Raw genomic sequence first — 16,396 nt, 5'->3', positions numbered from 1 at the left:
AATAGACTGGCACCCCAGGCTAAAACAGACTATTACATATAATTTGTAACAAATGTTGATCCCCAGACAAACTGTTATTTGAAAAGTTTTAATAATAAACATTGCTCTGTGCACCTTGCCTTCAACACTATCATGCAGTCAATTTCAACAAAGATTATAGAACGGACACTTGATTTACAAAACGTGTTAAAAACACTTATCTCCTCACTAGCTTTAAGCACCAGCTGTCAGAGCAGCTCACAGATCACTGCACCTGTACATAACAGCCATCTAGTAATTGAAATGCAAACTACTACCTCTTCCCCTACTTGTATTTATTTATTTTATTTTATTTTGCTCCCTTTGCACCATATTATTTATATTTTAACTTTGAACTTTCTTCAAATAACAAATCTACCATTCCAGTGTTTTACTTGCTACACTGTATTTACTCTGCCACCATGGCCTTTTTTGCCTTTACCTCCCCTTATCTCCACATCATTTGCTCACATTGTATATAGTCTTATTTTTCTCTGTCATTGGATTGTATGTTGTTTTACTCCATGTGTAACTCTGTGTTTTTGTATGTTGTGCTCGAACTGCTTTTGCTTTATCTATGGCCAGGTCGCAATAAAGAGAACTTGTTCTCAACTTGCCTACCTGGTTAAATAAAGGTGAAATAATTATTTAAAAAATCATAAAAAAATGTATGTGTGCAAATGTATGTATGTTTGTGTGTATGTATATACACAGAGTGTACAAAACAAAAACATTATGAACACCTGCTCTTTCCATAACAAAGACTGACCAGGTGAATTCAGGTGAAAGTTATGATCCTTTATTTATGTCACTTGTTAAATCCACTTCAAGCATTGTGGATGAAGGGGAGGAGACAGATTAAAGAAGGATTTTTAAGCCTTGAGACAATTGAGACATCGATTGGGAAAAACAAAATATTTACGTGCCTTTTGAGCGGGTATGGTAGTAGGTGCCAGGCCGGTTTGTGTCAAGAACTGCAACGCTGGTGGGTTTTTCACACTCAACAGTTTCACGTGTGTATCAAGAAATGGTCCACCACCCAAAGGACAGCCATCCAACTTGACACAACTGTGGGAAGCCTTGGAGTCAGCATCCCTGTGGAACGCTTTCAACACCTTGTAGAGTCCATGCCCCTAACGCCAGTTAGTAACTTACTTCAAACTGGGGGAGGGTGTTCTTAATGTTTTGTACAGTCAATGTATGTATGTACACTTTGTACATTAAGTTTTCAACTTGCCAAGCAACACTATCATACACTCAATTTGAAAAGAAAAATCACAGAAATCTCAAAGATGCATAAAACGTCAAATATATATATTTTTAAATGTAAAAATAAGTTTGTGTGTTTGTGTGCGTGCGTTGTATGTTTGTAGGTATGCACAGTGATTTAGCACAGTGATTTAGCACACTGTCAACGAAAAGTCTTCATTGCTCTGGTCCACCCTCCTGCTTCTCTTTGGAACAGCTGAAAAGACAGATGTACTGTGTACATGTCATATTCACATACACCTTTAGCTTAAACGACATGTACACAAATCACATTGATTTACTATTTTACTTAGCCTTGCTACAGCCCAAATCATCATACATTACAATTTACACATTACTATTTCCTACTGGCTTATAGGAAGTGATTGACAGGTAAACTGACCTTTAGGGCATTGATGGGAGATGACATAGTGTATAATTAGTCCACAGGTAGCCAGTAGGACAAACACAGTGAGGATGTGACGCCACAGGAAATCAAGTGGCTCTGATGGAAAGAGAGAGAGAGATCCAGAGAGGGATATCTTTATAATATACGTACTGTGCAGAATGCAGTAAAATGCTACTTCATTGATTTAGGGCTACACACTGAGTAAACCAAACATTAGGAACAGCTTCCTTAAATATTTAGTTGCACCTCCCCCACCCCATTTTGCCTTTCGAAACAGCCTCAATTCGGTCGAGGCATAGACTTTACAAGGTGTCGAAAGCATTCCACAGGGATGTTGGCCCATGTTGACTTCAATTTCCACAGTCGTTTCAAGTTGGCTGGATGTCCTTTCGGTGGTGTACAATTCTTGATACCAGTGAAGGCTGCTGAGGGAGGACAGCTCATTATAATGGCTAAATGGTACAAATGGAATACCTGATACTATTCCACTCATTCCACAGAAGCCATTACCACAAGCCCGTCATCCCCAATTAAGGTGCCACCAACCTCCTGTGCTTGATACACATGGGAAACTGTAGAGTGTGGAAAATCCATCTTTAGCCTTTTGAGGTAGATTTAACAAGTGCTTGCCTCGAAGCTGAGCATAAAGGCATGTAGCTCGTCTGGTAGGCCCTCGTCACTGGGCAGCTCACGGCTGGATTTCCTCGTAGTCCCAGTCCCGTGTAGCTTAGTTGGTAGAGCATGGTGTTTGCAACGCCAGGGTTGTCGGTTCGATTCCCCACGGGGGACCAGTACGGAAGAAAACATTTTTTTAATGAAATGTATGCATTCACTACTGTAAGTCGCTCTGGATAAGAGCGTCTGCTAAATGACTAAAATGTAAATGTAAAATGTAATAGTTTTCAAGCCCTGCCACATCCGACTAGCGTCAGAGCCGGTGTAGTAGGATTCAATCTTAATTATGTATTGACGCTTTGACTGTTTGATGGTTTGTCTGAGGGCGTACGCGGTATTTCTTGTAAGCGTCTGGATTAGTGTCCCGCTCCTTGAAAGTGGCAGCTATAGCCTTTAGCTCGATGCGGATGTTACCTGTAATTCCATGGCTTCTGGTTGGGATATCAACGTACGGTCACTTTGGGGGTGAAGTCGTTGATGCACTTATTGAAGAAGTCGTTGACTGAGGTGGTAAACTCCTCAATGCCATTGGATGAATCCCAGAACATAGTCTGTGCTAGCAAAACAGACCTGTAGCGTAGCATCCACGTCATCTGACCATTTCCGTATTATCTGAGTCACTGTAGTTTTTGCTTGTAAGCAGGAATCATGGGGGGTTAGAATTATTAGGATGTGACGCCACAGGAAATGAAGTGGCTCTGATGGAGAGAGAGGAGTGAGATCCAGAGAGGGATATCTTTATAATATACGTATTGTAGAATGCAGTAAAATGGTGCTTCCTGCTTTAGTTTTGCTTGTAAGCAGGAATCAGGAGGATAGAATTATTGTCAGATTTACCAAATGGAGGGCGAAGGAGAGCTTTGTATGCGTCTCTGTGTGTGGAGTAAAAGTGGTTTAGAGTTTCTTTCCTCTGGTTGCACGTGACATGCTGGTCTTACTGCCAGCATCGGTTTGTGGTAGTAAATAGACGGCTACGAATAATTTAAATGAGAACTCTCTTGGTAGATAGTGTGGTCTACAGCTTATAACAAGGTCCTCTATCTCAGGCGAGCAATACCTGGAGACCTCTTTAATATTAGACATCGGTCACCAGCTGTTATTGACAAATAGATACAAACCCCGCCCCTCGTCTTACCAGACGTAGCTTCTCTGTCCTGCCGATGCACAGAACCCAGCCAGCTCTATATTATCCGTGTCGTCATTCAGCCACAACTCAGTAAAAGATAATATATTACAGTTTTTAATCTCCAGTTGGTCGAACAGTCTTGATCGCAGATCATCCATTTTATTTTCCAATGATTGCACATTGGTCAATAGAACAGATGGTAGTAGAGATTTACTCCCTCGCCAACTAATTTTCAGAAGGCAGCCGATCTCCGTTCCATATTTACTAAAAGGCTACATGATAACATAAGATACACATACACACACGGTATAGGTTATTGATTAGAAACTTGATACGATGACAAGAGGTCCTTAGCAGACCAACACAATATGACATGTGTTACACAAGATGGAGATTTAAAGAGGGAGCGGGAGGAAAGAGAGCGAAAGAGAAACAACCCATGGATACATTTGTAAACTATACTTAGTTTAGCCGTAATACCTTGCCCCGAACTGCCGCTCTTATGGGTAAAAAGTGTAATGCATGTATTTATGTGTTGAAGGTCTTCGTTGGGTATCTCTGTTGGGCCCAGGCCTTCGTGGGCCGAGTCTTCCTAGTGAGAAAGATTCGACGTAGACCTTGTTCTTTGGGTGGCCTTCTCCATCGTTCTCAGGTGTAAGTCTCTGATTGTCCACAAAATGTCACAATGTTCTTTCTCTTTGTTGTCTGTTTCCTTGTAATCATTCTGGAAGAGTGGTCTTCTGAGGATGGCTAATCACCCATGTAGATGATCCCAGTGTGGGGATGAAAGCAGTGTAGACGAACGATAACTTGAAAAGAATAACCGGATGGTTCTGCTTAAATACACCTTCTTAGATACAATACTTAGAACAGCCAGTCAACCGTAGCATTGATTGTTAAGAGGTCCTTTGTCTTCTTCAACCTCATGTTGCGTTTTGGGGTCGTGACTAATCGTAGACCTCGGCTGCAGCGTGTGGTCATCCTAGTCTGGTATGTTAATCCTTAACTCAAATTCTTTATACCATCGGGTAGAAAGGGGCATTTCCATCTTGCTGGCATGCTCTCTGGGTTCCCTGGGGCATAGCTAGTTGCGAGGCAAGATATCACAATCCAGATCAGAGTCAAAAGGTACAGAACAGAAGGAGACAAAGGGAGACAAAGGGCTGTGGAAACATGGATTTGATTTTAGACACATGAAAAGTGGGATGTACTGTATACGGAGGGTATGGGGCAAAACAAGATGAACAGCAGAGGGGCTAATGACCTTGGAGATGAGGAAAGGGGCCGATAAACCGGGGGAAAGTTTGCGGGAAGGGCAGATCCTGGGTGAACAGCCATAACTTCTGCCCGAGACGATACCGGGGAGCCGTGGTCCGGTGGTAGTCCGCTTGACGTTGATACATGGAGGTGGTCTTGAGAAGGGCCGACTGGGCTTTCTTCTAGGTACGACGACAGCGGCGTTAGTCCAGGGAACACTCAAAGGGCAAGGAAGGGTGTTGTGTGTGTGTGTATTCGACCGACACTAGTTGCTGGCTCCAGGTGGTGGAGTTGGCAGAGACCAGGCAGCAAAGATTAGTTTCCAAGTCTTGGTTGGCTCGCTCCGACTGGCCGTTCGATGTGGGAACCCAGAGGACAGTCTGGCGGACGGCCCAATGAATATGCAGAACGCCTTCCAGAACCTGGATGAGAACTGAGGACCCCGGTCGGAGACCATGTTTACTGGGAGTCCATGGATCCGGAAGACGTGCTGCACCACGTGCTGCACCATAAGGTGGGCCGCTCTTTGGCTGAGGTTGCAGGAGACCAGCAGGAGCTTGCCGAGGAATCTTGTTCGGCATGCAGACCGTATATGTGGTGATGAATGCGGAGACATCGGGAATCATGATATGCTACCAAAAAGCATTGTCGCTTCAAAGGCCAGGGTCCGACAGGAGCCCGGGTGGCAGGCAAGCCTAGTGGAGTGGGCCCACGCCAGGACCGAGGAGCGGACCGCTTCAGGAACAAACATCCGGTTATCTGGGCCCCCCCGAGGTTAGGCTGGAAACGCTGCGCCAATGTATCCCCCAGCTTAGTGCCGTCGCCAGGCACGAGGTGGGAAAGATGGTCTCGGATTCCAGTGTTGTAGACATGGGGCTTTAGCGGCGCAACAGCTCATCCAGCTTGACATTCTTGGATCCCGGTCGGTATGAGAGGGAGAAGTTGAACCTGGTGAAAAGCAGAGCCCATCTAGCTTGCCTGGAATTGAGACAATTGGCGGTGCGGAGATATTCTAGGTTTTTGTGGACGGTCCACTCATTGAACGGATGTTCCGTCCCCTCCAGCCAGTGCCTTCACGCCTCCAACACCATTTTCTCTTCGAGAAGCTCACGATTCCCCACATCGTAGTTCCTCTCCCTGGCGTTGAGGCAATGGGAGAAGGTGGCGCAGGGATGTCACTTGAGCTCCTGGGACAGCACTGCCCCCACTCCGACATCCGAAGCATCGGCCTCCACCACGAACTGGCGGGACAGGTCAGGATGAACCAAGATGGGAGCTGTGGTGAAACTGTTTGAGATCCCGGAATGTCCAGTAAGCAGCTGGGGACCATGTGAATGGAACCTTAGGAGAGGTGAGTGCAGACAGGGGGAAACCAGGGTGCTGTAACCCCGGATAAAGCGGCAATAAAAGTTGCCGAATCCCAGGAAACATTGCAGCTGCACCCTGGACATAGGCTGGGGCCAATCCACCACCGCTCTCACCTTCCCAGGTTCCATCTGGACACTCCCTGCAGTGATGATGTAACCCAGGAAGGGGACGGTGGAGCGATGGAATTTGCACTTCTCCACTTTCACAAAAGCTGGTTCTCCAGGAGTTGTTGGAGAACCTATCGGACGTGGAGCACATGTTCTTGGGCGGAGCGGGAGGAGACGAGGATGTTGTCGAGGTAGACGAAGCAGAACCGGTTCAATATGTTGCGGAGGACATCATTGACAAGAGCCTGGAACACAGCAGGGGCGTTGGTAAGTCCATAGAGCATGACCAGATACTCGTAGTGACCTCTGGCCATGTTGAAGGCAGTCTTCCACTTGTCGCCTTCCAGGAACCGCACCAGATGGTAGTCATTCCATAAGTCCAGCTTGAAGAACACAGTGGCCCCCTGAAGCGGCTCGAAGGCCTAGGAGATGAGTGGTAGTGGGTAGCGGTCCTTCACTGTGATGTCGTTGAGACCCCTGTAGTCGATGCATGGGCCCAGGGTTTTGTCCTTCTTCTCCACAAAGAAAAAAAATGTACAACAACCTGAGGAACATAAAGCAATTCTATTTGTTTTGGTCTGCTACTGTAACTGCTACTGTAACTAGGTGAAGATGACTAACACACCTGATGTAGGATTCAATGCTGTACTGGGGGGTCAAAGGAAAGGTCAAGCCTGGTGAGAAGAGAACTCATATTACACAAGAAAGTCATTAATTAAGCAGAAAAAGAGAAGTATATTACACATGACCTACAAATCAGATGGACTAAAAGAACACAAATCTGGACTGAAATTACAAGCAGCTATGAATAGGTATTTTAGTAAACCGGTCTGAGATTTTAGTGAATTAATGAGAACAGAAAATGTTTAACTGTAAACTAAGTTACATTTAGTGGTCCTATTGGTAGTTGGTCTCACTGGGGTCAAAGTTGAACTAACAGTCGAACCTGCTGGGAAGCATCACAAGACAAGTTAATTGTGTATCTATTTACACAAGAAGTAAGGTATTCATCACTTAGTTAGAAAACAACACAACTCAGTCAACAGAAAGATGACATGTTCACAATAGCATAATGTGGCACATTATTGTTAAAACCCAGACCTTTGACTGAATGTACAATTGGAAACAGTATTTGCAAAGACGGTCCCTTAGAGGACCAATACACCTGTTGTAGGACTCACTGTGATGATGAGGGGCAAAGTAGAAACAGGCTTTTCTTACCGCTGTAACGAGCTCTGCTATAAAATAACAGCAGCACTAGGGCTGTTGCGGTGACCGTATTAAAGCTACACTGGCTTTATTTGTCACAATGCTTACTTAAAAGAGGTGGTTTTTTTTTTTACAAGCGGTCATTTTGTTAATGGTGTTTTCCGCTAATGGAACATTCGCGCTTATAGCCTACTACCATGTGCGCATTGCCGCTCTTATAATGTGAAGAAATAGCCAAATAGTTTATCAATATTTTAAGCTAAACGTTCTGATCTGCTGTGTCAGCCACATTGCATAATTCTTTGGGGGGGGGATGCTAGTGGTTGTATTAATTTGGGATCTATCGCATCCCACAACTGTCCCAGACTATGTTTGGTATATCTATTTCTTGCACAGAATAGAATAGGTACATTTTTGTACTATGGGGGATAGTAGATTGACATAGGCTAGTGCTTTTGCTGTTCGTTAGGCCAACCTATCTTGTTGGCTGACGAAAAGTAAATGTGGACTGTTCTTCCAATATCTTCTATAGGCACCTCAGAATTGGATAAGGACTCGCACAGTTGCGTCCCCGATGTGTGTGTCTTAACTTGTAGCCTGTGAGAAAGACCCTATCATGTGACAGAGAGCCGTATGAGTGAGAGAGCTTCGGATTGGCAGCACACTCAGGGAGAAGGGCACAACACAGCACTCCGGGCCGCAAAAGGCACAGATTTTTTTAGGGTGCATTACAGCCACATAGGGGGATGCCACCGTGGAATTCGAGGCATTATCAAGTGCTTGTCAAATTGTGAATAAGAGACTTTTGGAGTGTGTACAGCCTGTGCAAAAACAGAGCAGAGATCATGCCTTTCAAGCAACCTTTTTTAAAATCATCATTAGAGTCTCATCATTCAGCCTTACTGTGTATTAAAAATCTAAACATGTAGCCCATCGTTTGTAGAACAACTGAAGTTACGTTAATATCTAAAAAAATTAATAATTTGTTCAATTGTATTCTTCATACTATAGAATAATATAAAATAATACCACGGAATTATAAGTAACTCTTGTCTGCTACATTAACTAGTGTCGCCCACAGCCATTCGGCATAGCCACATCAGGACCTAACAGACGAAAAACTCAGAGTATGCTATTCTTTTCTTCTGAAATAGAATACATTTTCTTCATATAATGCCTAAGATAACCTGTCTAAAATAAATAATGGATTTATTGTGAAGGTGTGGGCTATATTACATGGATTTATTAGACTTTTTAAAATGGCTTGTCGGCTATGTGTGGAAGACAGGAGATGCTAAATGTGTTTATGTTAATTAACGGTCAATTACTGTGATACCGACAGTTATTTAATTGACAATCACCGGCTGACGAAATGTTGAGACCTCCACAGCTCTAAGAAGCACCACAAAGTACATTTAAAAGAAGAAACAAAACTAATGTGTATCCTACCTGTTGGAAAGGGTTTAGTTGTTGGATCACTAATGTAAACTCCCACCAGATCTAAAAAACATTTTGGGGATTGAAATGTGGTATTTAGTTTGTGGGTCAGAATGAATATATTAATACTAAGAATGTGCTAAAGTGATTTCGATCATGAAGACCTGCAGCCCTGATAGATTTGTTTAGATAATGACTCACCTGTAAAGCTGTACCCATCACTGCGTGGAGAGAGAGAGTTTGGTCCTGAGCTCACTCTGTAGTCACAGCTCACCTCCTTACTCCTCACTGACTGTAGACGACTGATCAGATCACTATGATTTGGAGTGAATTGACAGAACTGCTCTCCGGCTGCTGTGGTGGCTTTTCTCTTCTTGATCTTTGCTGTGAAGGATGGCTGACTCTCCTCTCCAACATACAGGTTACAGGTGCTGTCAGGACTGACGGATCCAGGAATCAAACACAAGACGCTGAAGTACCCATCAGAAATGACTGTAATATCTGGTTTTGGATCTGTTAGGAAAGAACAGAGACTCCTTTTTGCATCACTCTATTTGAATGTAATGTATATGTCACAATTAACACTACTAAACTAAATCCTGCCATTCTCTTTATTTTAACTAACAGCATGTCTTATTTGATATCATGTCTATTTATGAGTGCCATTTAGTCATGTGTGCTGTGTTTACAATGATTTCCTTTCACTTAATTCCTTACATTCTCGCGTGTGAAATGAAATTGAATCCCATGGACTATTTTAATTGCTTATATGGTGTGGGGGATGATGGAGTGTGTCACTTGTCATTTAATTATGAATTCATTTTCAATGTTTAAGTACTCATAGATATTGCAGCACTTGATATACGTTTGAAAATGAAAAATAATTAATTCACTGTTGTCTATTAGATGATAACAATGCATCTACAATTATGTAGTTTAGGTTAACAAGATACATTTGATTGATTGATGTAATATTATTTAGTAAAAGTAAAAAACACTCACAATGACCTTGGGCTTCGATGTGTTGGAAGGTGACTGGAAATAACACAATAGGTCTTGATCAGGAAAATGTGCCATTCAAAAAAAAGCATGAGAGACAAGAACACTTTGTAGAAGTTGGTAAAGTTTCATATACAACAATGGATCCATGGGCATGTTATCAAGCAGTAGTCATTCTGATCTGAACAAAATATAATGATAGAGAAAAATACATCAATAAGATGATCAATGGAATAGGACACTTATTACAGCCATGAGATTCAGAAATATATAAAGACTTCCTGAAGTAAAATATTAAAGAGGAGAGAGAATCCTGTAGCACTAATAGATGATGGAACTTGGAATGGAGGAATAACTCACTGAAAAGGAGGATGACCAAAAACAGATGACCAGCCATATCAGGGATGAACAATGCCATTTATCAGACGTCTACAAACTGTTAGTCTGACTTCACAGAAGAAGGTGACTGTGTCAGAGAGGGTTGTTTGAATAGAGAAGTAGACATGGAGCTTGTTCACAGGAAAACCACAGATAGCAGAAACCAGTCTCATATGGAAAGTGTGACTAATGTTGCAGAGGAACGTTCAGAATAATTTATCAGTCACTATTTTTGTTGTCTGTAGCTATTTGTCTTTAACAGCTGATGTTTTGCATCACTAGATGGCTTCAATTACATTTTCAAAACCAACAAACTAATTGTCTGAGTAAAAGATTTGTCTTATTGGTTTCATGTGTTTGACAACAGTATTTGTGGTTGAGTTTGAGTTTTATTAATCACTCCTTGTAATTTCAGACATTCTCGGTTAACCCAGAACTAAAGTCTTGTGTAATTGGTCAGATGCTTTATTTAGGTACTGAGTCCATATGTGTTTAGATAAGAGAACAGAACAAGCATCCGAACCAGAACGAGGAGCTTGACTCTTTGCCTTTGCAAGTTACAGGCCAGTCTATGGACCAAATGTCCCCTCTACTTTTTTACTTACCCGGAGTCAGATTAATTTATGGATACCATTTTAATGTCCCAGTTTGAAGTAATTTGCTAACTAGCATTACAACAAACAGTATGATAAAATATCCAAAGTGGAACATGGTAAAATGGCACAAGAGTACATTGTCTACAAACATTCAAATTGTCTTCTTACCATGAATTGTGACTGTAGCAGGCTCACTGTATATGGATCTAAACAGCTAACCTTTAGCACTGTACTGCCATTGTAATACAGTACTGTACTGCCATTGTATTTTGACCTCAGCAGGTTAACTTTGACCTGTTCATCTGAGCAGCTGAGCTCCTGTAGAAGAAACACTGCGTTACAGAGACAGGAGGAGTCTGACAGCTGAACTGAGTCTCTCTCTCTGATGACTGTAGGACACACTGTCAGACTAGGCTGAGGAAGGCCTGTGAGATCAGAGGAAAATAATATTTCACACTACGGCAATCTGTGAAATCTCTAATATTGTCTTAGTCTTATGTTCCCTTAATCAATATCATTATACCCTCAAATAGAGAACACAGAGAGTCAGTGAATGACATCTCCATATTAAGTTAACTAGACTTTTACTAAACAGATGACAGTGACTGACTAAAATATTGTTAGCACATTTCATTTAATGGGGAAACTAAAATCGTTAAAATTGAAAAACGACTTTAAAACTAAAGTGTGTGGAGATCTTACTATGTCACCCTTAACAATGTTATCTCACTAACCTTGAGCTTGGAGGGATGAAACAGCATCTAGCAATGACAAAAAGTCAAACGAGCATCTTACTCATTCTGGGAGAAAAAAACATCCTTCAAATGTCTTTGTGTCTTCTGTTGTCCATTTACAGTGCATTTATACAGATGCAGTACATTAGTAAAATGGAGACTGTTCATTAGCAGTAACAACTCAATCACACAGCACATAATGACTTACATTCCACATGCTGATCTTTTAATTGTTTTATATACAGTACCATGAATGAACATTTGTACAGCACGGTCAACCAACCGGCAGGTTAGTTTTCTTAGGTGACGAGAGGTGGATATTATACTATAGGAGAGTAATCATAGCTATGATACATAGTGAAAGTATGCATGTGATCTCAGTTCTTCATGTGTAGTTTATAACCGGACATACAGTACTATTAACATAGAGACCAGCCCTCATACAAGTCTGAAAGAAAGTCACCTTTATTGAATGAATATAAACAAGCTGGCCAACACTCAATAGTAATATTCTGATACAGCACATACAATAGCAAACGTCTGGGGCAGTGGAGACAGCCTCCTACAGTAGGTTTTAAAACACAGTATCCATGCTGAACAGAACATTCTCTCTCTTTCTCTCAGGGGGTTTCCTGCAACAGAGAATTTTGAATCTCTCGCTCTCTTTCTTTGTCTCTTACACATACACATGCGCACACCTACAGTACACATACACACGAATGCATGCGCCGCACGCGCACACACACACACACACACACACACACACACACACACACACACACACACACACACACACACACACACACACACACACACACACACACACACACACACACACACACTTCTGACAGATTTACATGTGTAACACCCCAAAATTATGCTGCCTCTCTCATAACACTGCACAGGCTGTCTACTAGGGGGACACGATAGGTGAGGAGACACACACCACTCTCAATCACAACATCGCACTGTCACGATGCAGAGGCAATTCATGTATGAGGACTGGAGCATCATGGGAAATAAGCCCACGTTCACACAAGTAATCATTCAGCATGCTGGACACACATTTAACTTGTTCCTAAATCTTTACTGTACAGCAGAAAACAGTTACTATTACAAATAGTACAGTCCCAAACTGACATATTCAATAAGCCAAACTGATTAAAAAAAATGTAATCAAGAATAACTTAAATACAAAAAATTAACACCATTTTTAAGTGGGTGAATCAGGTCTTTTAAGTGGGTGAATCAGGTCTTTTACTCCTTCGATTACTATTGGTGATGTCTGTTGGCCTTCAACTCCTGGGTCGTGTTCATTAGGCATCAAACAGAAGAAGAATGCGCTGAAACAGGGAAAGACTACTTGGACTTGTCCAATGAGAAACGCTCATTCTCATTTTCCGTTGCAAAACATTTTAAAATATTGCGTGGTGTATGTTAACTGATAGGCCATTGATGAATCCTTAACAGTTTGATTGCACATCAAGATCTTGCTCTGCATAGAGGATAGGAGATTCTCCCCAACCTTTCACTCTCAGTTGGCACATTACTTTAAAATCTGCATGCATCAACATAATGAAGTGTTCCATGTTTTCTACCATGTTCTATATACCAGGTGCTGTATCTTCACTTCTCATTGTAGGAGAAACCCCTACTTCAAGTATTCAGTAGTAAATGACCTGAAAATTGAGGATTCTGAATCCGTTCCCCATGATGGTAAAGTGAGAGGTTCTTCACACCTCCATCCGTGTGCTCTTCTGGATTGCCTTTCCTTACAGATCATTAGTACCAATCTCTGACATTGAAAACACAAACACAACATCCACACAACATCTTTATTTTTTCTTCAATTTGATTTAATCCAAACTGGTGATTGTTGGTCAATGGGAGGAGGAGTTGTGAGACAACTGTTCTGTCTGTATTCTGTGTTGAAGTTGACTCAGAGGTGACCATTGTATAGGGATCAATTCTGTTTGGATCCCAATGGAGAATGGGGCACTTTTCTACAAAAATCACAATATCAGCCACACACACACACACACACACACACACACACACACACACACACACACACACACACACACCATGGAGGACGGAGGGGGCAGGTGGTGGTGGTGGGGGGGGTGTAACAGTCTTGGATGTTTTCCCACTAGAATGGTTTGTGTGTTTTTGTACACACTCAACTGTCACATATGTCACCACATCTGGGTACACCAGGACAACGGCATTGAAGACAACAACAAACAAACACACAACACAGAGACTGGCTGGACAATGCATCTGCAACGACGGAGTCACTCCAAACCTCCACTTTAACCAAGGTAGTGATAGTCCTCACTCACAAGTGCAAGTTTCTATCCGCTGTGCTGCTCAAAATAGTCTCTTTGCTACTTTAGTGAGCTGCAAAAACAGGATGTCTTTCCCTCTGTGAGAAGACTAAGGTCTCACTCTAACCCAACGGTGTGTGTGTGTGTGTGTGTGTGTGTGTGTGTGTGTGTGTGTGTGTGTGTGTGTGTGTGAGAGAGAGAGAGAGAGAGAGTCTCTAAATAAATTTCTCACACTGCAACAGGAATGTAACATTAGGTCTTCTAAATGAGAATGGAATCATTTTCTCACTCCTTTCCTTTGGGCTATGTCTCAAGGTTTCTTAGGCCAGATTATCATTCATGAGAACCACAGACAGGGAATGTTGCTTTCTGCTACTGAGTTTTTCTTGTAATGTACAAAACAGAGGAAAGTCACATGTCACTCCACACACTTAATAAGCGTTTTCTCTATCCTTTGGTGAGTAAAAAAAAAAAAATAAAACATTTATTTTTATACTCAATATTTTTTGTTGTTGACAATATTCTGACCACTCCATAGATCTTTCTGTCTCTCTCTATATCAAATCAAGTCAAATCAAATGTTATTAGTCACATGCGCAGAATACAACCTTGCTGCCTTGCTGTTGGAGGCCGAGCATTTGCCATACCAGTTAGTGATGCAACCAGTCAGGATGCTTCCCTGTAGCTCAGTTGGTAGAGCATGGTGTGCAACGCCAGTTGTTTCGATCAGGGCCAGCACAGAAAAACAATTATGAAATGAAATGTATGCATTCACTACTGTAAGTCGCTCTGGATAAGAGCGTCTGCTAAAATGACTAAAATGTAAAATGTAATGGTGCAGCTGTCGAACCTTTTGAGGATCTGAGGACCCATGCGAAATCTTTTCAGTCTCCTGAGGGGGAATAGGTTTTGTTGTACCCTCTTCACAACTGTCTTGTTGTGCTTGGACCATGTTAGTTTGTTGGTTATGTGGACACCAAGGAACTTGAAGCTCTCAACCTGCTCCACTACAGCCCCGTCTATGAGAATGGAGGCTTGCTCGATCCACTTTTTCCTGTAGTCCACAATCATGTCCTTTGTCTTTACAAAAATACATAGTCCGCCGTATTTGTATGAGACATGTATGAGACATGTGAGACATAGCTGTACAATGCTACACAAAGCCAGTGGTGTAGTTTCAGTGTGCCTGCAGAAGACTGTACAACCCATCCGGCTGTGCTGAGGTTTCTGGTCTCTCAAGGATTGAGCTGTATACGTGGTATGTATCGGACTAGAGAAAAGAAACAGATAGTTCAACTTCAGTCCTTTGAATCTACAGTACTGTACATATCATGTATTCTAAACGGATAAAAGACCAATCTGAAACTGAAAGTGGTTTATAAAACACAGTGGGTGATTTTGAACTTGAATTGTCATTTTCAAATGACTGTCCATTCTCTTCAACAGGGCCTGAACAACGAAGAAGCCGGAGTGAGATTGTGTGTGTGTGTGTGTGTGTGTGTGTGTGTGTGTGTGTGTGTGTGTGTGTGTGTGTGTGTGTGTGTGTGTGTGTGTAAGTGCATGCATGCCTGCAGTTGTGGGTGTGGTTGTGCTCACTTTGCTGTTCCAGGCGAGAGAACTTTTCCAAGCCAAACCTTCATATCATAACCGCTAACTTCTACACACAGCCTACATAGTTGTCACCATATTAACGTCATAGTCAACATTGCTACTAGAACTAATGTGTTAGTAAAACATACAGTACATCATACAGTCAGCAGCAAGCAGTTTAGCAGTTACACCGTTGGGCCTCAGTGGGAATAAATTGATGAAACCAAAAAGCGTACCTTGACACGGAAGAGTTCCAGTGTTGTATAGCCATAGCCAGCAAGCTAATTTAGCATCCCTCTGTTTTATCCGGGTGTTTGAGTAGGCTAAACTATCTAGCCACATTTGCTAGCTAATTAAGTGAAAGTGAAAAAACTAACTACAAAATATAGCTCTCTCTCTCTCATTCAAAACTGTTCAACTATTGGCTTTCACTCTCTTTGTCTCTATCACGTCCTGACCATAGAAAGCTTTTATTTTTCTATGGTAGAGTAGGTCAGGGCATGACAGAGGGTTTTCTCTAGTTTATTTATGTCTATGTTGGGTCTGGTTTCTTTTTCTATGTTGAGGGTTTTGTCTAGTTTATGTATTTCTATGTGGGGTTCTAGTTGTTGTTTTCTATGTTTTTTTGGGGGGATGATCTCCAATTAGAGGCAGCTGGTCATCGAGTGCTGTTGAGGCTACTGTAGATCACTGCAAAACAGTGTGTTGTAATCAACAATTTGGTGACGTGAACATATTTGGTATAGTTTCATCCAAACATTATAACTTTTTTTATGTTTCACCATTTTTGGGGGGGAAATTCACTGAGCATGATGGTCCTCCGCTTCCTCCTCTGAGGAGCCTCCACTGCTCATGTAAATGTTGTACACTGAGTATACAAAATATTAAGAACACCTGCTCTTTCCATGACATAGACTG

At 42.0% G+C, this 16,396-nt stretch overlaps 1 protein-coding gene across 4 annotated transcripts in view; it reads right to left on the bottom strand.

The window, feature by feature from the left end:
• Positions 1-1,378: 1,378 nt before the first annotated feature.
• LOC123723824 (uncharacterized) overlaps positions 1,379-16,396 on the bottom strand; it is a 31,118-nt gene continuing 16,100 nt past the window's right edge. Inside the window, exons 1-6 of one of the 4 annotated variants that reach the window (XM_045713193.1) lie at positions 10,214-10,374; positions 9,857-9,889; positions 9,056-9,367; positions 8,867-8,917; positions 1,670-1,771; positions 1,379-1,483 (exon numbers count right to left, since the gene is read on the bottom strand). In XM_045713193.1, coding sequence (XP_045569149.1) covers positions 1,419-1,483; positions 1,670-1,771; positions 8,867-8,917; positions 9,056-9,367; positions 9,857-9,889; positions 10,214-10,271 — 621 coding nt within the window. In that variant the 5' untranslated portion in view covers positions 10,272-10,374 and the 3' untranslated portion in view covers positions 1,379-1,418. Of the gene's footprint in view, positions 1,484-1,669; positions 1,772-6,888; positions 7,158-8,866; positions 8,918-9,055; positions 9,368-9,856; positions 9,890-10,213; positions 10,375-16,396 lie in introns of those variants that run through there. The other 3 variants (XM_045713194.1, XM_045713195.1, XM_045713196.1) reach the window with 3 other exon arrangements.

The sequence above is a fragment of the Salmo salar genome, unplaced genomic scaffold (assembly GCF_905237065.1).
Source record: "Salmo salar unplaced genomic scaffold, Ssal_v3.1, whole genome shotgun sequence".
Classification (NCBI taxonomy): Eukaryota; Metazoa; Chordata; class Actinopteri; order Salmoniformes; family Salmonidae; genus Salmo; species Salmo salar.
The sequence above is the reverse complement of the archived record's forward strand: the minus strand, read 5'-3'. Positions and strand labels throughout refer to the sequence as shown.